The sequence below is a fragment of the Argopecten irradians genome, chromosome 10 (assembly GCF_041381155.1).
Source record: "Argopecten irradians isolate NY chromosome 10, Ai_NY, whole genome shotgun sequence".
Taxonomy (NCBI): domain Eukaryota; kingdom Metazoa; phylum Mollusca; class Bivalvia; order Pectinida; family Pectinidae; genus Argopecten; species Argopecten irradians.
This window is the reverse complement of record NC_091143.1, coordinates 11,294,056-11,317,290: the sequence shown is the minus strand read 5'-3', so window position 1 is coordinate 11,317,290 and position 23,235 is coordinate 11,294,056. Positions and strand designations below refer to the sequence as shown.

At 34.4% G+C, this 23,235-nt stretch overlaps 1 protein-coding gene and 1 long non-coding RNA gene across 2 annotated transcripts; one reads left to right on the top strand and one right to left on the bottom strand.

The window, feature by feature from the left end:
• The first annotated feature begins 4,291 nt into the window (after positions 1-4,291).
• On the top strand, positions 4,292-14,868 carry LOC138332534 (uncharacterized). Its single transcript, XM_069280539.1, has 3 exons — positions 4,292-4,514; positions 12,230-12,406; positions 14,552-14,868. The coding sequence occupies exons 1-3, from the start codon at positions 4,292-4,294 to the stop codon at positions 14,866-14,868; spliced, it is 717 nt and encodes a 238-aa protein (XP_069136640.1).
• A 5,440-nt stretch (positions 14,869-20,308) lies between these two features.
• LOC138333114 (uncharacterized) lies at positions 20,309-23,016 on the bottom strand. Its single transcript, XR_011209947.1, has 3 exons — positions 22,915-23,016; positions 21,604-21,688; positions 20,309-21,283 (listed from the first exon to the last, which is right to left on the bottom strand). It is a non-coding gene; the product is annotated as an uncharacterized lncRNA (long non-coding RNA).
• Between the last annotated feature and the right edge of the window lie 219 nt (positions 23,017-23,235).

Genomic DNA, 23,235 nt, shown 5'->3' with positions numbered 1-23,235 from the left:
ATGAATATTTTAAGAATACTCATAAACTTAAAACCACCATGAATGATCATAAATGATTTTTTGTGATAATTCATGAGTTATTCATGAAATACAACCCGCAGCAGTATGCACAAACAATTCATGAATATTCATGAAACTTCATGAACTGGAACATTTCATGAATAATCATGAACTTGAGTCGTGTTCATTAAGTTTAATTAATGCAAGTTTGAGTCACCGGCATCTGAATTTCATGACGTCTACGGGGGTCCAGAATTGAAATTTTCTATCAAATCAATGACAATTCGATTGGAATCAATTCAATATTTGATGAAACAAATTCTGATGACAATAGGTATAAATCCATATATTCATATATAGAATCAGAAGAGTTTAACATGAAATCACCAACAGTTTACTGTGTACATTATATTTTCATACTGCCACAGATAAGTGCTAACATAATCTGTTTTCAGTGATACGCAGCAATCAATTTCATAATACATTCCAGGTAAATTAGTATTTGTCCAAAATAAACATATAGTTGTAAAGCATGGTAGTTTATATAGGCAATTGATTTCAATAACATTTTACACAATTTCACAAAGCAATATCAGTGTGGAACAATTGTATTTTGAAAAAAAAGATAAGTAAAAACTTACTGAAAGTGCTTATCTGAGTTAAAGGAATACAGGAATGGAATAATTCGTTCATTAATGTGCTAAAACGTCCATTTTAAGATAAATAATTACCCCCTACCACATGTCAGCAGATACAGCAGCCATATTGGATGGTGACTATTTTGGCTGGAAATATCTGTAGAAGTCATGTGACTCGTGTTGTCATGTGACAACTTATGTGACGTCAGTGGATATTCATTAAAAGTCATCAAAATGAATTATATAGCATGTCAAGTATCATTCATGAAGTTTTATGCATAACTGATATTTGACATTGTGGACTTAAAAAAGAGCTGAACAGAACAAAAAGCACTAATATCAACATTAGTCAGGCATAGAACTCGATACCAGATAATTTCATGAAAAGAATTTCGTGTAACACTTGCGACGGAAAAAATACTACGATGTCTGTAAATAAATGTCCAATTACTTTATTTTGATTCCCAATTTTAAATTTGATGCTCCCCAGTCCCACCAAACAATGACGTCACAATCACAGGAATGACATATTCACCACTGTAGTAAAAAGGCGTACACATTCAATGCATCTTTTCGAAGTCATATAAATAACCAGCAGTTTTATTTCGTTTTGAATGCCATCTGAATCTGTAAGGAAATGTTTGCATGATAAACACACAAAATACACGGCCAGTGTCTTACAATACACGTTTTATTTTTGGTGTCAACACGGAAAGGCGGGATTACTTGGTAAAATCTTGTCATCCCATCTCATCGCACAAACGATACAACATCGATATCTATTACAGCAAAATAAAAATGCCTAACGTTGGAATAATTGAGTTTGTACATTCATTATTTACATAAATCAGTAATTAAAAAAAATCTTTCATTTCGTCTAGACTAATAAAAATTTGCAAATTCCATATATTGCCTGCATATCGCTACCCGCGATGCACTCGATCGTGGTCTTATATTATGTAACTTTTTATAAAACTTTTTTCAAAAAGTGCGCCGTTGACTGACAACTTAATCCCGCCCTTTTTTACCATGACGTCTCAAAAATAGTTCTCATATTTCAATTATTTTATTCATGTCAAATAGGAATAATACATTAAAAATAAATGCATTTTATTGCGTGTCTCCGATTGTCTCGTACATGTGGCATTTGTAAATATTGGCGTTATTTTGTTGAATGTCATAGGAAGTCCGCCAATGTTTACATGTATTCATACGCACCGAATCGGGTCACGTTCTGCACTCCAGTTATTGGGAAATAAGCAGATGCTCCCAACATAGTTTATCGATACAGAAACAGTGGAAATTGTAAATATAATTGTATAACTGGTGCGATTTTCATGTGCTTAACATTAATTGTGACATAAACAATAAAATGACATAGCATAAGCAAAATGTCAGATGGTTACTACAGTGTCGCATATGACTTTCAATGGTTCTTAATTCTCACTCAGTATTCAATTCGTCGAAAGCCAGAGCGTCGTCTTCGATGTCGATGAGCTGATGTGACACTACATTACCAGTGTTGTTCTAGCCTGTCATCTTTTATTATCCATCCATGGCCAGAGTTCATATCAGGAACAAGAGGCTCATGGATGTGGGATTTCTTTCAGATTCTAACATATCGTACGTACGTATATGCTGTTAAGACTTCTCCGGCATAATGGAAATTACACCAGATCCACATTCTTCAAATGGCGGAATTGGTTATCTTTAGCACATATCACGATAATTCGTATGAAGTACTATTCATCAATCTTGTGGACCCTCGTGCGACCATAAATGGCACAGATGATATCATCGAGGTCATTAATGAGACATTAAATGTTAAATGTTTTTCATTGGTCTGACTTTTCCCACTCCTTTGAAGGTGCTGGTTGTGTCACATCTGGTGTAAGCGTAAAGAGACCATTGAAGACTCTCCAGTAAAATGTTCTCTACAGTGCTTTCCAGACTTGGCAAAAAATGAAACTTCACTGCAGACCTCATTTATTACCTCAAAGAATCCACCTGTGCCAAATATGGTCACTGAGGGTCACGAGAATGAGGAATTGTGCTTCATACGAATTAAGGAGATCCAACTCAACCCTCCTCCGCAGAATGTGGATCTGGTGTTATTTCCATCATGCCGGGGAAGTCTCAAACATCATATACGATATGTGAATCTAGGTGAAACTAGGTTGGAAACAGGAAGAGCTCCCACATCTTTAATTCAGCTCCCACAGCTTTAATTCATATGATATTGCCAAATGCGTAAAATAAACATATTTACTATCATTGTAGTTTTCTGTATCGAAACATGTGAAGTGACAGATCACGACGTCGGGAACTCTCGGCGACACCAACAAATATTAACGTCACGGAATTCCCTTATTTCTCTGTTTTCATTGGTTTATCTGTTCCCACCAATGTATATGTGCATAAGTGGACGGAATTGTCAGCAATCTAATAAACACTTTCTTAGTTTGATGAACTGAGGTGTGAAAATCATTCAAATGGACACATGTATAATACCTTATACACATAAGTTACATCACAGAAAATATTGTTATGTATGACACTAAATACATGTAGTTATGAGATAAGGGAGATAACTCCTATAGTTATTTTTATCAATACATCCTATGAAGGTCATATCATTGATTTAGGTTATAGAACTTTCTAGAATATAATCATGTATAAACAAATATGTTTGTAAACATGTTGATTTTAAGTAGAGATCTAGAATGATCTATTTCCAGAAAGTTATGTGTGTTTACTTGTTTACTGTTTTTAGTTGGATATTTCTAGAAGTAGAAGGTTCTCCAATATTCTTGAATTACGGTTTAGCTATATATACTCCAGCTGTCCAAGGCTAATCAGAACTGTAATGAGACCTGTAATAAGACATATCAAGAATTGTACAGCGCCATATAAGATTCTATTGGGAGAGCTATTGTGACTTTATCTGTGGATTATTACAACACTTTGTGTGGATTTATTCATATTGCCTGGAACTTTACAAATCATCGGTGGACATTCAATTTCCTTGTGGATTTGTGATTATTGTTAATTTGAAACCTGGAAGGATCAAGGATTATACCAGGACATTCGCATACAGATAAGTAACACTTTCAATCATCGTACTAGTCTTGTACCACCACCAATTACTTTAGATATTGTAAACCATCTCTGTATAATATTGTATATATAATTAAATTGTGTTTTGAATTTAGCTGCTGGTTTCTCATTTCTGTTATTCGTTCATGTAACAGGAATTGGGGGCTCCTGTCCGAGATCGATATTTTAATTTGTGAAATCTAACTTTGAAAAATTAATTAAGAAATTTTCAAAATTTGTGTACAAACTTGGAGTTTACATTTGAAACCAACAGCTAGATAAATATGACTACTATGCAGGTAGAACAGTTTGTTAAAGCGCCATCCCTGGATGTTCTTTTGCAAGTTAGTAAGAAGGATTTACTGTTATTGGGTAAACATTTAGGCCTTACTATCAAAACTAATTTGAGGAAAGCTGAAATTAGGAATGTAATTATAAGATATTTTGTTGACAATGGCAAATTTGACTCTAGTGCATTAGATAGTATAGAGAAAACAGTCAGCTCAGAAATTCAAATTAGACAAATGGAACTTGAACATGAAATGAAACTAAGACAAATGGAAATAGAGAAGGAAATGAAAGAGATGGAGTTAAGAGAAAAAGAAAAAGACAAAGAAAGAGAGTTAAGAGCAAAAGAAATTGAAAGAGAATTAAAAGAAAAAGAAATTGAAAGAGAATTAAAAGAAAAAGAGATCGAAAGAGAACTAGAGAAGCAGAAAATTCAAGCTGAAACAGAACTTAGAATTAAAGAATTAGAGCTAGCTTCTCAAGACGGTTCAAGTAATCCAACTTTTAGGGGTTTACAAGGAAACAGAGGTTTTGATGTTAGTAGAAACATAAGGTTAGTTCCTCCTTTTCAAGAGAAAGAAGTTGACAAGTATTTTCTGCATTTTGAGAAAATAGCTGACAGTATGAAGTGGCCTGAAGATAAGCTTACAATGCTTCTTCAAAGTGTCTTGATTGGTAAAGCTAGAGACATTTATTCTTCTTTATCTGTAGATGAGATTTCAAATTACCAAGTAGTCAAGAAAGCTATTTTGAAAGCTTATGAGTTAGTTCCTGAGGCTTACCGCCAGAAATTTCGAAACTCGAGAAAGAGAGATGAACAAACTCATGTAGAATTTGCCAGAGAAAAGGAACAATTATTTAATAGGTGGTGTGATTCTAAAGAAATTGATGACGATTTCGGTAAATTGAGGCAATTATTGTTGATAGAGGAGTTTAAACGTTGTGTCCACACAAACATAAAAACTCATTTAGATGAGAGAAAAGTTGAAACACTTAGTGAAGCAGCTACAATGGCTGATGATTACGCTCTCACCCACAAAGGCTCATTTGTTAAAAACAGTTCTCAAGACAAAAACAGTACCACAGGTACTAATAAATTTGGTCAGCCTAGGAACCCAACCTTTAGTGGCCCTTCTAACGACAAACCTAAATTAGGTGATAAGACTAAGTCTGATTTTAAAACAGATCATAGGGCAGGTGTGGGGTCTCCTTCTGGTCCTGTTTGTAATTACTGCAAGAAAGTAGGGCATACTATGTCTGAATGTTATTCTCTCCAGCGTAAGGAGCAAAGGCGTAAACAGTCAGTTCCTTCTGTGTTAGCTATGTCAAAGCCTAGTCAGAAACTTAGTGATATTGTGGAAGATTCTAAAGTGTCTGTTGAAATTAAGAGCTCAGAGTCTGATAGTGTCTTGGAGAAGTACTCTCCCTTCATTTCTGAAGGTTTTGTTTCACTTACTAGTGATATTACCAACTTGAAACCTGTGAAGATTTTGAGAGATACTGGGGCTTCTCATTCTTTGATATTAGATGGCGTAGTGCCTTTGTCTGAGGAGACCTCATGTGGTAGTAGTGTTTTGCTTCAAGGTGTAGAGTTAGGTTTTGTTAATGTGCCTCTCCATTCTGTTTATTTAAAGTCAGACTTGGTTACTGGGCCTGTCACCATTGGTGTTAGACCGGAACTTCCCATAGAGGGCGTGTCGCTCATTTTAGGCAATGACTTGGCTGGAGAGAAAGTTAGGGTAGATCCCTTAGTGTCCAGTATCCCTGATAAAACAGATGATGCTGAGACTATTCAACAGGAATTTCCTGGTATTTTCCCTTCTTGTGCTGTAACTCGATCAATGGGTAAGAAGGTTTCTGATGTTGCAGTAGTTGAGGATCATTATAGTCCAGGGTTAGGTGACACTTTCTTGGCTCATGATATAGAGGATGTCGGGAGCAAGTGTGATCTTTTGAGCAATCCTGTAGACTTTGATAGTGATAGAGTTGTTCCTAACAAGGGTACTTCTTTGTCTGACATGATGAGTAAATCATCTTTGTCTAGAGAGGAGCTTATAGTAGAACAGGAAAAAGATCCTGAAATCTCCTTATTGTGTAATCGGGCTTTGAGTGAGGAAGAGGCTGAGAAAGTCCCGGTTTGTTACTTCCGTCAGTCAGGGGTGTTGATGCGCAAGTGGCGCCCCCCCTGATGTGTCTCCCGAGGAAGACTGGAAGGTTGTCAATCAAATAGTTGTCCCACCGAGGTATAGGCAAGATATTCTAAGTTTGTCTCATGATGTACCTATGGCAGGGCATTTAGGTGTGACCAAGACCTATAACAGGATCTTAGATCACTTCTTTTGGCCCAAGTTGAAACGGGATGTGGCTGATTTTTGTAGGTCTTGTCATACTTGTCAGGTGGTAGGGAAACCTAATCAGAAAATCCCTGTGGCACCTTTGCAACCCATTCCAGCATTTGAGGAACCATTTAGTAGAGTCATTATAGACTGTGTAGGTCCTCTACCCAAAACTAAGTCTGGGAATGAGTATCTTTTAACTATTATGTGTGCTTCCACACGCTTTCCTGAAGCCATTCCACTCAGAAATATTAAGGCCCCTAACATAGTCAAGGCTTTGGTTAAATTCTTTACATTGGTTGGTCTTCCAAAAGCTGTCCAATCGGACCAAGGTTCGAATTTCATGTCTGGTATTTTTCAACAAGTCATGTACCAGCTCCAGATCAAGCAGTATAAGTCTAGTGCTTATCATCCAGAGTCTCAGGGTGCTTTAGAACGTTTTCATCAGACATTGAAGAATATGATGAGATCTTATTGTTTTGAAAACAAAAGAGATTGGGACGAAGGTATACACATGTTGTTGTTTGGCGTTAGAGAATCTGTACAAGAATCTCTTGGCTTCAGTCCCTTTGAACTTGTGTTTGGACACACTGTACGTGGTCCTTTGAAAATTTTGAAAGACAAAATTCTGGACGAAGATTCTAAAGTGAATCTCTTAGAGTATGTGTCTAACTTTAAGCAAAGGTTGACAAGGGCATGTGAATTGGCAAAAGAAAATTTGGCCGTTGCTCAAACCAAAATGAAAACATGGTATGATAAAGATGCCCGTGCAAGAAGTTTTGATCCAGGTGACAAAATTTTGGCTCTATTACCAATACCGAGTCAGCCTTTGCAAGCTAGATATTTTGGACCTTATGTTGTTGAGAAAAAGGTCGATGATGTTAACTACATTGTACAAACTCCAGGGAGGCGCAAGAAAACTCAATTATGTCATGTTAATATGCTTAAGAAATATGTAGATAGAGAAGAGAGCAAGACCTCTCAACCTATTGCTACTTTGGCCTCTGTACCATCACAAAGTGAAAGTACAGCTGATATTTGTAAATTAGACTTAGATGGTGGTGTACAAGATGTAGGTTTAGACTGTGGTGTTAAGTTACGGAACTCAGATGTGCTCGCGAACTTGGACAAGAAACTATGTCATCTATCAGAAAAGGAACGCAATGAACTGAAAGATTTGATACTTGAGTTTAAACATTTGTTTCCGGATACACCAGGCAAAACAGATGCTATCTATCATGACGTGGATGTAGGTGATGCGCCACCTGTCAAGCAACATCCTTACCGTGTCAATCCTTTGAAAGAAGAACACTTAAAGAAAGAAATTCAATACGTGTTGGACAATGATATTATTGAACCAAGCAAAAGTGAATGGAGCTCTCCATGTGTTCTGGTGCCAAAGCCAGACAAGACATACCGGTTCTGTACTGACTTCAGAAAAGTAAACTCTGTCAGTAAAACAGACTCTTATCCAATTCCAAGGATTGACTCGTGTATTGACAAAGTTGGCAAAGCCAAGTAGTTAGCAAGTTTGACCTGTTGAAAGGATATTGGCAGGTGCCATTAACAGAAAGAGCTAAAGAAGTGTCGGCATTTGTAACCTCGCAAGGTTTGTACCAGTACAAAGTTATGCCGTTTGGTATGAAGAATGCCCCGGCAACATTTCAACGTCTTCTTAACAGCGTGATATCAGACCTGGAAGGCTGCGATGGATACATCGATGACGTCATCAACTACCACGACACGTGGGAAGACCATCTACGCGGGATTCGTGAATTCTTCGAAAGACTCACTACCATGAAATTGACTGTAAACTTATTGAAATGTGAATTTTGTCATGCAACTGTTGAATTTTTAGGCCATGTTTTAGGACGGGGGCAGGTTAAACCTGTTCAGGCCAAAGTAGAATTAATTATAGATTTTCCAACTCCTGGAGGCAAGAGAGAGAGCTGATGAGATTTCTTGGTATGGCTGGATACTACAGAAAATTTTGTCAAAATTTCTCTGTTATAGCAGCTCCACTTACTGCTTTGTTAAAGAAAAATGTCAAATTTGCCTGGTCAGACGAATGTAAGTCTGCCTTTGAGAAATTGAAAGCCATACTATCAAACTCACCTGTTCTGACTGCTCCAGATTTTAATAAACAGTTTAAACTGTTTGTTGACGCCAGCGATGTAGGTGTTGGTGCTGTTTTGATGCAAGAAGGTACTGAACAAATTGACCATCCAATTTGTTATTTCTCGAAAAAATTTGACAAACACCAGAGAAATTATTCCATCATTGAGAAAGAATGTTTAGCATTGATTTTGGCCTTAAACCAATTTGATGTGTATCTATGCACTACAGTTGTGCCTGTGTTGGTCTTCACCGACCACAACCCTTTGACATTCATTGGGAAAATGAAAAACAAAAACCAAAGAATTCTCAGGTGGAGTTTGACTTTGCAAGAATTACAATCTTGACATCAAACATATCAAAGGGAAAGACAATATTCTAGCTGATGCTTTATCAAGGATTTAAATATTACTTGATATGTCAAGAAAGTTTCCTTTTCAAGAAAACTTTCTTTTCTTTAAGGAGGGGTGTGTTATGTATGACACTAAATACATGTAGTTATGAGATAAGGGAGATAACTCCTATAGTTATTTTTATCAATACATCCTATGAAGGTCATATCATTGATTTAGGTTATAGAACTTTCTAGAATATAATCATGTATAAACAAATATGTTTGTAAACATGTTGATTTTAAGTAGAGATCTAGAATGATCTATTTCCAGAAAGTTATGTGTGTTTACTTGTTTACTGTTTTTAGTTGGATATTTCTAGAAGTAGAAGGTTCTCCAATATTCTTGAATTACGGTTTAGCTATATATACTCCAGCTGTCCAAGGCTAATCAGAACTGTAATGAGACCTGTAATAAGACATATCAAGAATTGTACAGCGCCATATAAGATTCTATTGGGAGAGCTATTGTGACTTTATCTGTGGATTATTACAACACTTTGTGTGGATTTATTCATATTGCCTGGAACTTTACAAATCATCGGTGGACATTCAATTTCCTTGTGGATTTGTGATTATTGTTAATTTGAAACCTGGAAGGATCAAGGATTATACCAGGACATTCGCATACAGATAAGTAACACTTTAAATCATCGTACTAGTCTTGTACCACCACCAATTACTTTAGATATTGTAAACCATCTCTATATAATATTGTATATATAATTAAATTGTGTTTTGAATTTAGCTGCTGGTTTCTCATTTCTGTTATTCTGGGTCATAACAATATGCACTTTTATGCCTTACGTTAATAAAAATCGAAATACACCTCCAGAAATTACTTACAATTTCTAAAAACACTGTAAAATATGAAATGAAATTGAAGACCTGATTTTATCACAGTGTTTACTTTTCTGCACTTTAGATGTAAATATAATAATTTTTGGCTATATTTTGCAATGAACATTTTCAGCTCTTAAAGTTACTAAATCATTAGATTTACATAGATTTCTTAGGGTTTTTGACTTCCTACAAACGTTCTCATACCTAAAATTAGAAAGTTTTTCAAAATTATAACATTTAATTTGAACTATTGGCAATGTTTATCAACGTTAAAATATCGCCTAACACAACAAGAAATTGTATCTGTCGGCATTGAATGTTTACAACGGAAAGAACCGAGTGCATCTTTGAGTTCGGAATCGAGGTTGCTGAAAATCTCATCCGGCTAAGAGGCAACTTATATTTTATCGGTTACATTGGCCTGATTAAGCGTAATAGGCGATACATTTACAGCGTATCTTAGTGGCGTAGAAAGAAACGTAATGGGGGGGGGGGCAAAGGTCCTCAATATTTGGATCCCCCCTCCTCGCCCCGCACCCACAGGAGGAGATTGATTCTTTAATTCAACACACAACCATATATACTTTATAAACTTTTTTTCATATATCGTTGAGAAGAATCCTTGTTCACATTTATAGACAGTGGCGTCGATAAACGGAAACTAATGAATACGCAAATTGCCATGCTAGCGCCAAAGGTGCGTTTCCGGGGGTCTCCCCCGGGAAATACATTACGATTTAGAATTTTACGATGCATTTTGATGAATGTAGGAGCGCCTGAAGGCGCGAGATTTGGGTGTTTGAGGAGGTCCGAGGGTCTCCCCCGGGTAAAAATATTAGATTTAGAATGGCTGTGATGAGTTTTACGATACATTTTAATGATTTTAAAGCGTTCTTAACATAATACTTTTTTTTTATTTAAAGTTACCTGCATTAAGAATTGCTAATTCTGAATGCCGTCATATCTATGCAACTCGATCTGAACATACTGGCTTCACACCATCGGTACATTGTTGTTTAACACAAAATAATAATGAATTAATTGTTTTGCTAAGTCATATAAACAGATGAATCTTTTAAGAGACATTTTTTAAAAATAGTACGTAGAATCCCCTGATTGACATTTTAAGTCTAGTTCACGAAAATGTGCAGGAGGACCCTTTTTTCTTTCAAATGTGCAATTTTAGAACATTTCAGTCGGCGAAAATGGAGGGGGGGGCAACAAAAAATGTTTGCCCTCGTCCTGGGAAACGGGGAGGCAATTGCCCCCCATCCCCTGACCCCCTCCAACCCCGACCCCCACCTCCCACACCCGCTTCCTACGCCCCTGTATATACATTGCCAAGTAAAACAGCATAGTTCTATGAAGCTCTAGAGTATTTGATGGAAATATGACAAGAAGTGAGAGGTATTTTCACCCGTTGATTATGTTTATATTATACATGAATACAGGTATACATGTACATTATTAAGCAAACATATATGTACATATAGGTCTACAATGTATATGTAAGGTATATTTTTGCTTTGAATACATACAAGTACACATAAAATTTAGATATATAGTTAGGCTGATACGTTTCAACGTTTATTAGATTAACACAGTAATCAGGAACCTGTAGTCGATAAATTTGTGTTTTCAGTCGATAGTAGATATGTCCATTAGACAGATGAGATGTTCACGCGTCGCGCATGTACATAGGGGTTGTTTACACTCGCCGAAAGATAATAATATGAAATAGTGACTAGGTCGGTCCTATTTATTTTCAGTTTTTCTCCATTTTGAACAAAATTGTTATAGAAACTTTTAAATATTCTTATTAACACAAAGTACACAACTTTAATAATTAATTTAGTCCTATAATTCTTTTCATCTTTTATTACATGATTTTTTAGCGATTTAGTCCTTTTAATGCATTTTTGCATGTAAGATTATAATAATTGAAATGGGTATTAAATTTCTCAACATGTTGGTAATTTTTGGTAGGGAATACTCTATTAATTCGCGAGTATGAATATTACGACATATACACTTTTAATATGTTTAGATTGCGTGAATAGGAGCCTACGAAAACATCAAGAAGGCGAACATGTCATTTATTTTAATGTTTATCAGTTGAATTAGTGAACACTGCACAAAACATTGCTTAATCTGTTTATAATTTAGATATATTTCCACTAAAAACTTTTGCAACAGAAAGATATTTGTACATGTTAGCAAACAAAAATACACATTATACATAAGGAGATGTTACAAAGTCATGAAAGAGCTTCTTAAAGTCGTGGGAATATCCGCAAGTCGGAAAACACGATGCATTAACGCTTTCCATGTGCGGTGTTTTTGTTCTCACGATTTAACTTCGCATTTACGTCAAGACATATCCACTTAACACTTGGTGACATAATATACATACTATTTCACCTATAATTCCGTACCGATATACCATATCCAGATATTTCAACCGAGATATACGTATATGTAGATTCTGTTAGACATCATTTCTTTACGAATTCCCCAGACAGGAACCATGACTCGTTTTGTCTACCTCGTCGTCGGTATACTAGTTCTCTACCTTCATGATACGAGTGCTGCACCAAAGGATACCATTGATCAGTCACCCGTGTCAATAGAACAGAGGATAACGGTACTGGAGAGAACGATCCATGGACTTCAAACACAGAACCAACAGCTGGTGGATTGTGTGATGAATGTGTTCGTCTGACTATAAAAAGAGTCAAATGTGCCAGGGCTATTATCACAGTCGGCTTAATTGGCCGATGGCCGCTTGACCAACCAATGGTTCTTTAAATTATGGTCATCCAAGTATCCAAAGTGGCTGGTTGCTTTATCAATGGCTGTACACGTTATTCGTAGAATTGATACCTATGCTTTGAATCACGTAACCAAACGTTCTTGCATTCTAAAATTCCAATGTACTTATTTTCAACATACCAATTATATGAACATAATATGTTCTAACTGTTGGGTCAAATGTAATTCTGTTTTACTTTCTAGTAAAACTGTTTTATTTGAACAACGTCATATTGCGTTCGAACGCAACAGTGTTTTGATTCACCAGTAGATCCTTCCATTTGTGTATGTGAAAACATTTGTATTTTTCAAATGATATAGCATTATGTTTCAGAAAGCATGTCCCAAATTTAATGCAGACTTATCCAGATATAAATTGTAATCAACTCAGACATGCATATCTATATAATTGGATTAGTATGTATCTATGGGTGATGAATGATACCAACTTCTGTAAATTCAAAGGAAATGACGTCATTTGTATAAATAACTTGATCTGGATATAAGTCAATAATTTGCCTGAATGTCTCCTTTAATCTACTAGTACTTATTGCAAAATATTCAAACGCTAATATTGATATAAGAAAAACACTTCGGCACGTTTATCTTCGTACCTGTAAACGAAATTATATTATTCATGAAGGTACGTTAAACCGATAAACTTAAACTTGTATCTCTTCAAAATTCACCTCAGATGCAGTTCCAACGTTAAGATAATTATTTTTACCACAATGATGTACATATGTGTGGTAGAATGTTCCGAAGTTGGTAAGAGCCAGTATATTATTGGTACAAGTGATGTTATTAACGACGTCATAATGTTTTATTTTGACATGTCAGCTGTAAATGACTGTTACAACAAACATTTCAACAAATGGTGGTATCGTTTGATTTCCACAATATCTTAATTTGTGGAATAAGGATTTTTCTTGAAGACCTTATAATAGTTTAAGGTCTGGACATGGTTTCTGGAACAACCTGTACGTATGTCGCATTTATACTTGTATTTGAGTTTTGTTAATTATCTAACAGATAGCTGAGTATTTAAATAAAAAAACCGAGAAAATAATATTTTAGCCGCTTCAAATTTTCGTTGTATGATTGTAAGGGTATATACTTATGATTCAACGATTTCTTTAAATTTTGCGAATCAGAATTTCACGACAATAGCAATGTTTCACGAAAATGGCGTCTCTGTTAAAATAACTGGTTATACGGTAATACACCAAGAAATACTTCGAAACATCTTCTTCGGATTGAAATTTATGGTGCAACTAACAATGTCAAAACACATACTTAACGCATAGTGGCATTGGTATCTGGCAACAAAAATGTTATGAACCCTGTGGGTTTGTTATACTGATATGTACATTTTTTTCTCATCTTTTGCCAAACATTACAAGCTACACAACAATTAACGAGTCAATAGTAATACTTACTGTTAGCGCCGATGCACACACACGTTTAAGTAACTAAATTAAGTTCAAGTTCACCTAAATGTTGATATATAGATATACAAAATAACACTTGTTTAAACAGGCACTAAAATCGTAATGACACTAATAGTCATATAAGGTATTTGTTAAATTTTTTCTCAAAAGTAACCGATCTTTCATTTTAAAATCAGTAATTGTATAGTGGGACCAACCAACTAAATGAAAAAATAGACCTTCGATATGGCCCCTGTGTATAGTAGATTAAGCCCAGAAAAGAATTTAGACCCGGCCTTTTGTTTGCTGATTAATTATGAATTTCAAAAGTAAACTGTTTTCTGTCAAGTAATTATTCCTTGATAGCAATAATATGTTCAAAATATCAATGCTGGTAATGAATAGGTAAAACCTAAAAGTCTCACAACTTTTCAGTGCAAAATGAACCTTATTTGAGAATGATTATCGTGGTTGAATTTTGGAGCTAAAGGATCCGTTCTTTTTTATCTAGTATTATATGATAACTTAGACTTAAAATAATAATATTCAACAGTTTTTATAATACATTACAGGCCTTCAACACAGTGATCTCTTTTTTTCCAGTTGGACGCCAAGTAATGTTCTTTGCCCAGCTAATTCACCGATTAGACAACGTAGCTGTAGAGCAGGTGGTTGTGTTTGTAAACGTTGTCACTAATGTTGGAAATTGTTTTAGTGGACATACTGGTGTCTTCACTTGCTGTAAGTCTGGGGCCTATTTCTTCTCCTGGATAATTGACGTATACGGCAGTTACCGCGTTAACACTCAATTGATGGTCAATTCGTCTTCAATCGCGATTAACCGTGCAGGGGATGAAAATTATGCCTCCACCGGAAGTATGTCAGCTGTAATCGACACAGGATTTTCACAAAACGTTTAGAGATTCTTCAAAATGTAGGTTGCCGAGATATTGCGATAAAACCATCCTAAATTTGTATTCAGATTATAAAGGATTTTAAAAACTTATCTCGGGTTTTTTGATCGCCGAGGCTTGCAAAAATAAATCAATTCTAAGACTTGTTTCATAAAATCTCATATGAAATGAACATTCATTTAGGAACCTATAGTTTTTTTTATATTTTCTGAAATTTTATTAATGCCAAAGCTCACCAAAAGAAAAAAACAATTTTAAATTTATTTCTTTTTATTCATTTTTTTTAAATAATATACACAAGACAACATTTACAAGAGATACATGAAATACAAATATAATAGATGTTACATTTGTAGAATTATTCTAATTCAAATATCTAATTGTAATTGCAAGTATCTTATTAAACATAACATAGTACACACATATATTGACTTCACACATTAAAGATCTATCAAGATATATTTCCCTTCCTACAAATTAAGTGACAATGGCAATAAGGGAAACAGCTCCTGATGAAGCAAAGAAAGTACACCAAGAACAAGACAGAAAAAAGGGATAAACTTAGGTCAGAGACATCTGAAGAACTTTTACTAAAACGTTGCTATCTATATATTTAACAAATTTTGTAGGTTTTTTTTGGGTTTTTTTTCAAATTATTTTTATTAAATCGTTAGATTTTTTTTAATCGTTAGATTTAATAGGGATTGGGCAGCAGGCTATGCCTATATATGCCCTCTCCCTGTGGATACATGCATGTACATCTCAAAATCATATATATAATATATGTAATTTTACAGACAATATTGAAATTAAATATATATTTAGGATACACTTGTAAGTTATATTATGATAATACTTCAATAATGAGCAGGTATAAAAAGCATGTTAAGTATATATATATATACATGTATATATGCATACCTATGTTTTTGTTTATAGTTAAAATTTGGATACTCTATAGCCAGATAATGATAAGTTGAAATTTATAATGGATTCATATCAGTTCAATATATACAGTTCCTTGATTTAAATCAGTTGATATTGATTTGAATTTAATTTGAATTTGGATCCCTCAATATCACTCCCACACAAGCCATTCCTAGTGACCGGGCAGTACTATAAAGTCCATAGTGTTACCACTGAGTACTGGTCCTAGTCAGGAATGTCCACAGAAAGAGCCATACTGAGGGAGTATATTAAAACATATGCATATAAGTTAATAATAACATTGGAGAAAATGGGTTTATACATAATGTAATATAAAAATATGAGTGTTATAAGGGTTTACCTATGATCTACTCCTGTCAAAGAACTTGGTACAGACAAAGGATAAAACTTGTAATATTATATCTAGATAATTCATTATAATAAATTGTAATATCAATCGTTTAATACAAATTTGAGAATCAAATGGTTGAGTTATGGTATGGATATATTTGAGAATATAGTAACCAATGCATACCTGCAGACAAAATAGTTGAAAATATATATCCAAATCCTCCATTACTATTCATTCTTCATATTTCATGAAACAGTTAGATTATGTTTGTATAATAAGTAATAAGCATTTTAATATTCATATAATATTGGATAGTACAAAATGAATTATTTTGCTAAATTTTAATATATACTTGTATATGAATAGATCAAAGTTTACACATAACAAATATATTATTATTATTATTATTACAAGCTAACCGATATTTACATAATATATAATTTTCAGTCATGTGGACATGACGTACATAGGAATTATTTTACGTAATGAATAATTTGCGTGCCCCTGTGCTTGGGCTGAGGTGACCAATATTACATTTCACGGTCCCGGAATAGCAGTTGAGATGGGTAGTTTTTATCTTGTACATACGTTCCTTCCACATATTCATAATTCTAAATATAACTGTCGAAGACAGATATATCTGGATCAAATTATCGATGAAAAGTTACATTATGTATAAGACCACGATCAAGTGTATTGTGGGTAGCGATAGGCCTAGGACGTCTCCTTGCAGGCGGTATATGGAATTTTCAAATTATTATTTGCCTAGTTGAAATAAATGATTTGTTTTAATGTCCAGGAGACAGGAGTCATCTCGTCTTTCTGTGTCAACACCAAAATAAAACTAACAGGCCTATTCAAGGACTCGTCCTTGGCCTAGCTACTGTAAGATACTGACCATGTATATATCCGATGTAAATCCTCAGATATATAATTATTTATTCTGTAGTAATAGAGCTACATGGACATGTAGCCCTCGCCAGATATTGTGAATAGTTTGAATAGGCATGTTTGCATGATATATTAAACAAAAAAAAAAAAAAAAAAAAATTTGCCGGCGGTGGTGATAATCGAAAGATCAGAAGATCTGCACGTTAACACTAAACCAGATTTCTGTTTTTTTTATATACAGTGATTATTTTTATAAGAAGCAGATAACATTGTTGTATGATAGAGTATTTCCTTAAAGAAAAAACAAAAAAAAATGTAAATGTAATGTGCATGTAGCTGTTGTTTCAGCATGAAGAAAAGTGAAAAAAAGATAATAACACATTGATCACAAATCACAAAGTTTTGTGTTGTTCTTTGATATATCTGGTATACGATAATCTTTGTTTGTTATTTTATTGATTTTTTCTGATATGCTCGAACGTCGTTGAAGACACCCCCTGAGAGGAATGAGTTAGATTTCGCCGGGACGAAGCACAGGTCGTGTTACGTTGATACGGAGAAAACGACAGTGTTTATTTCATACCATGGAATATCAACGTTATATTATGCATTGAGAAATTGTACAATACAATCTTTTTTAGATTATATCTTTCTACTGCGTATGCATCGTAAAATTCTACTAAGTTGCATGAAAAATCACGATAACTGCAGGTACAGGTAGGCTTAATGTAATACAATGCACAGTCGATGTCGGGAACAGATCCGATTTGATGCATGCTACAGCCGAAACCTTTTGGACTCAGAGATAGTCAAAGATCGCTTTTTTTAATGAATAAGAAAAAATAAACACGAAAAAATCACGATAGCTGCTCGCAACCCAGTGGTACCGCAGTTTCATCGGTTTTCGACGGCGAAAGACCAAAATAGATTTTTTACACACAATGTGAAACATATTCAATTCAACTCATTAATTATATGTGTCAGAAGCATGTTAATGATGTTTTTGTGCAATATTTCATAAAATTCATCTACTAAACGAAGCCTTGTTATCCACAAACGCTGTAAGATTTACATTGTAGCTTACGTAGGCCTACTGTTTCTTTTTGTCAAAGTGACGTTTAAATAATGAAATGTTCCAAAATAAAGTAACACTATTATTTTAAACTATGTTAAGCTGTATATGAGTGCAAATTGCCACCATAACACCGCAAATGAGTGCTTATTCAATCCTTCAAAACGTCAGCTTGCAAGGTCGAATCACCCGGGCTCATAGAGGACTAAAAAATGACGTCATTGGAATGTTCGGGATCAAATCGTCAAATTTAGAAATGGTAATCAGAATAAAGAAATTAATCATTTACTTATACACATCGCAATATTTTCATATCGCAACTGTTACATGAAATTCTTATTACCTGGTATCGAGTTCTATGCCTGATTAATCTCGATATTTAGTGCTGAAAATATCTGGTTTATTGATATTATTCCGCTACTTTTGTTGAGTTTGAATTCGCAAATTCGAAGGGCGTCAGAACGCTTGTTTTCAACCGGAATCAACACCGTAGTGATAAAGACCTTCCAAGTAAATTTTTGCATCGACATAAAAAGTTGATTTTCTCAAAAACTAAGAAAAATAAAATACATTAATTTTGCTGGAACACTAAAAAAATCATTCTGATTTCGGAACAGTTGGAATCATGAAGATACCTCTAACAGTATTTTTATTATTATTATTATATATTATGTAAGTAACAAGCTAACCGATACTTACATTATATATATCATAAATGACTTCTTAGGTAAAATCTGTGTTTTCGTTTAAATATCACATACAGTGTATATAAAAATAATGATAATAAAAAAGCTAACCGACTTGATGTATAATTCATTTTTCACACAAAAAAAAATAATACGGGACGCCACTTGAAACGTCATGATATACCCGTTCATATCAAGAGGTCTCTAATTTACTAGTAAACGTTTCACTCATAATTTGCGTTGTCCCTGTGTTTTTTTGGCTACTTTTAAGGTGACTAAGATTGCATTTTACGGTCTCGGAATAGCAGTTGAGACGACTTGTTTTACATATGTTCATAGAAATTTAACTGTCGAAAACAGATATACATGTATCTAGATTTTATATCCGATGAAAGGTTCCATAATATAACACCACGATCGAGAGTATCGTGGGTAGCGATAGGCCAAGGACACCTCCTTGCAGGCGGTGTATGGGATTTGCAAATTATTTAGTCTAGATAAAATAAACGATTATTCTAATTACTGGTTTATTTAAAAAATGAATGTACTTGCAATATTTCCAACGTTGGACATTTTTGTTTTGCTATAATTAATGTCGATGCTGCTATCGTTTGTGGGATGAGATGAGATGAGGAGGTTTTGCTGAGTCATCTCGGTTTTCCCAGTCGACACCGAAATAAAACTTGTATTGTAAGATAGTGACCGTGTATTCTGTTTTCCTGCAACTTTTTCATTATTCATACAGAAGATGGTATTCAAAACGAAAGCAAATTGCCTGTTATTTACACGATTTCGCTCAAAGCGAAACACTTGATGATCAAAAGAAGAATGCATTCACTAAACCGAATGAGTATATAGACCTTTTTACTACCGTGGGAAATAGGTAAGCGACGTCATTCTGGTGATTGTGACGTCACTGTTTGGCGGGACTGACTGCCGTTTCATTCACTCCTACTAAAAGTGACGTCACTGGAGTATTCGGGATCAAGTCATCAAATTTAGAAATTGAATTAAACGAAATAAATTAAACATTTATTTACTGACATCGTACTATTGTCCTATTGCAATTATTACAGGAAATTCTTATTGTCTGGTATCGAGTTTTGTGCCCGACTAATACCGATATTAGTGCTAAAAATTGTTTCTTGATATTGTTCCGCTTCCTTTGTTGACTTTATATTCGTAAAATGAAATTAACCTGCGAAGGGCGTCAGGGCGCTTGTTTTCAACGGGAATAAACAACGTAGTGATAAAGACCTTCCAAGTATGGCAACAGTAAATATTTGCATCTGGGAAATAGGGACACAAAAAGTCGATTTTCTCCAAAAGTAAGTAAGTTACACTACAATAATGTTGCTGAAACACTTAAAAAATCGTTCTGATTTCAGAACAATTAGAATTTTGAAGATACATCTTACAGTATTTTTATTATTATTATTATTATATATAATGTAAGTTAATTATTCTCTTTATTGCCTCCAAATTTGAAGATTACAAAAGCATGAATAATAAACACAAATATACAAAGCATTTTTAAATATAAGAGTAATACAAAGTAAACATTACATTAATAAATAGTTATTTGGACAATTCACTCAGTATAATTCTTTTACATAAGCAAGAAGCAAAATATGGCATAAATGTATTGTTCTACATTTCTTATGAAACACATAACATAAAATATTGACAAATTCCACGTCATTGTTTAGTATTTTAATTAATATCGTTGAAATATCAAATCGTTGATCAATACGATTAAGCAGGTACAACATGGACGCTGTACCTATACCTGAGCCAAAGTCACGCATGTTAAACAAATAAACTACATAAGCACTGAAAAGGTGATAAAATGATTTTTAGGCAAGACAATTCACCTAATAGAGAGCAACCAACTAAATGATTTTACATAGACCACAGTGTTAAACTTTGTTAAAGTTTTGTACTGTATTATTAAAACAAAGGAATATTAGTTAGCTGTTGTGTTCTATAATTAAAGTCTAGGTTCTCATATAACACTAAATAGAAAAAAAAGTTTGGGTCCTTCTGCTCAAACTCCAACCAGGGTAGCTTTATTGAAATCAGGCGTATTTTGCACTAAAAAGTCCTGAAATCCTAATGCTTTTACCTATTCATTATCAAAGTTGATTTTTTGAACCTAAATCTCAATATGAATTTCCAAATTCATATCATGGTTATCTAGGAATAATTACCTGTCAGAAAACATTTTTACTTTTGAAATTCATAATTAGCCAGCCAATCAGCGGCCGGGCTAAAATTCTATCCTGGGCTCAATCTTGTATACACAGGGGCCATTTCGAAGGTCTTTTTTTTATTTAGTTGGTTGATCCCTATAGCAGAAATTAAAATTCCAATACTCACCTATGATGTAAAGTGTATTTCGGCTGTATGTCAAATCTGTAATATGAACTTAATCGGTCAAGTGGTTTGTCCAGGACAGGGCTTCACCTTCGGACAGTCACCCGCGGAGTAATTCTGAAAACATGAAATATTGAACTTACACACTGTGTTGATTAATTGCAAATTATGTATTAAATATTGAAATAGTATTAATGTTGTTTAAGTTAATTATTGGTTACATCATTAAACTTTCTGAATATAATGAAAAAAATAGGAAAAGTCCCCAGCCAAGGGGAGATAATCCATTACATAATCAGGTACCCCTATAATATAGAAAATGTCAAGATTTTGGAAGAAAACCAGATATACCAAACCTTTTACATATTCAAATTTACCAGGAACATGGTTCCAGAGCCTTTTCTGTTTAAAATAAACAAATTAAACAAAGATCAAACCTGTAATGAGCACAAAAGATGCATGTCTTTGTCCGTGACTGGAATCTGTGCAACCAACATATATTTCCGGAAATCTTGAATGACCCTGAAACACCATTAATATGTTTCATTAACAGAAAAAATATTCACAAAATGGTATTTTTCATCATTATAACATAAAAATTCATACTTTTAATAAACTTATTAGCCCTAATATTACAATTAATCAGTACAATTAGTAGTTAAATTGGCTTACCTGAGATGAACAACCCACCCCCCACCCCCCCCCCCCCCCCCCACCCCCCCCCCCCCCTCTCCCACCAATTATACCTGGCAGGTATAAATACCACACCCCAAACTAGACATTATGTAATACAATGTAATTGTTCCCCTAATGTTACCAATTTCAAATGTATAAGCTGTAACGTATAAGTTTTATATCTTTATGGCTTTCGGCACTCCAATATGGCAGAGACGACTGCCCCCCCCCCCCCCCCCCCCCTCCCAATTTCTTGATTTGACCGCTAATTCCTAAAAACATGCATACAGTTCCGTGAACTAAATTCTGACAACTGAGGAGACCATGCACCGCGCACCCATGTGATCGTACCCATCTGATGTTAAACGCACATGTCACACGTTTATAGCCGTGCTAATTACCTGAATCTACGTTATATGTACCATTAACTTACTGGCCAATTCTAAATAAACTGCATGCATAGTCACAGTGACAAGTATTATTCTAAAACTTGGCGACTTACCTTTGTATCTATGAACTTACTCGGCTCCAGTGACTGACTCTTATACTTCCGGTTGCGTTCGCTATAGAGAGCAACCAACTAAATAATTTTACATAGACCACAGTGTTAAACTTTGTTAAAGTTTTGTACTGTATTATTAAAACAAAGGAATATTAGTTAGCTGTTGTGTTCTATAATTAAAGTCTAGGTTCTCATATAACACTAAATAGAAAAAAAAGTTTGGGTCCTTCTGCTCAAACTCCAACCAGGGTAGCTTTATTGAAATCAGGCGCGTATTTTGCACTAAAAAATCCTGAAATTCCTAATGCTTTTTACCTATTCATTATCAAAGTTGATATTTTGAACCTAAATCTCAATATGAATTTCCAAATTCATATCATGGTTATCTAGGAATAATTACCTGTCAGAAAACATTTTTACTTTTGAAATTCATAATTAGCCAGCCAATCAGCGGCCGGGCATTAAAAATTCTATCCTGGGCTCAATCTTGTATACACAGGGGCCATTTCGAAGGTCTTTTTTTATTTAGTTGGTTTATCCCCATAGCAGAAATTAAAATTCCAATACTCACCTATGATGTAAAGTGTATTTCGGCTGTATGTCAAATCTGTAATATGAACTTAATCGGTCAAGTGGTTTGTCCAGGACAGGGCTTCACCTTCGGACAGTCACATGACCCGCGGAGTAATTCTGAAAACATGAAATATTGAACTTACACACTGTGTTGATTAATTGCAAATTATGTATTAAATATTGAAATAGTATTAATGTTGTTTAAGTTAATTATTGGTTACATCATTAAACTTTCTGAATATAATGAAAAAATAGGAAAAGTCCCCAGCCAAGGGGAGATAATCCATTACATAATCAGGTACCCCTATAATATAGAAAA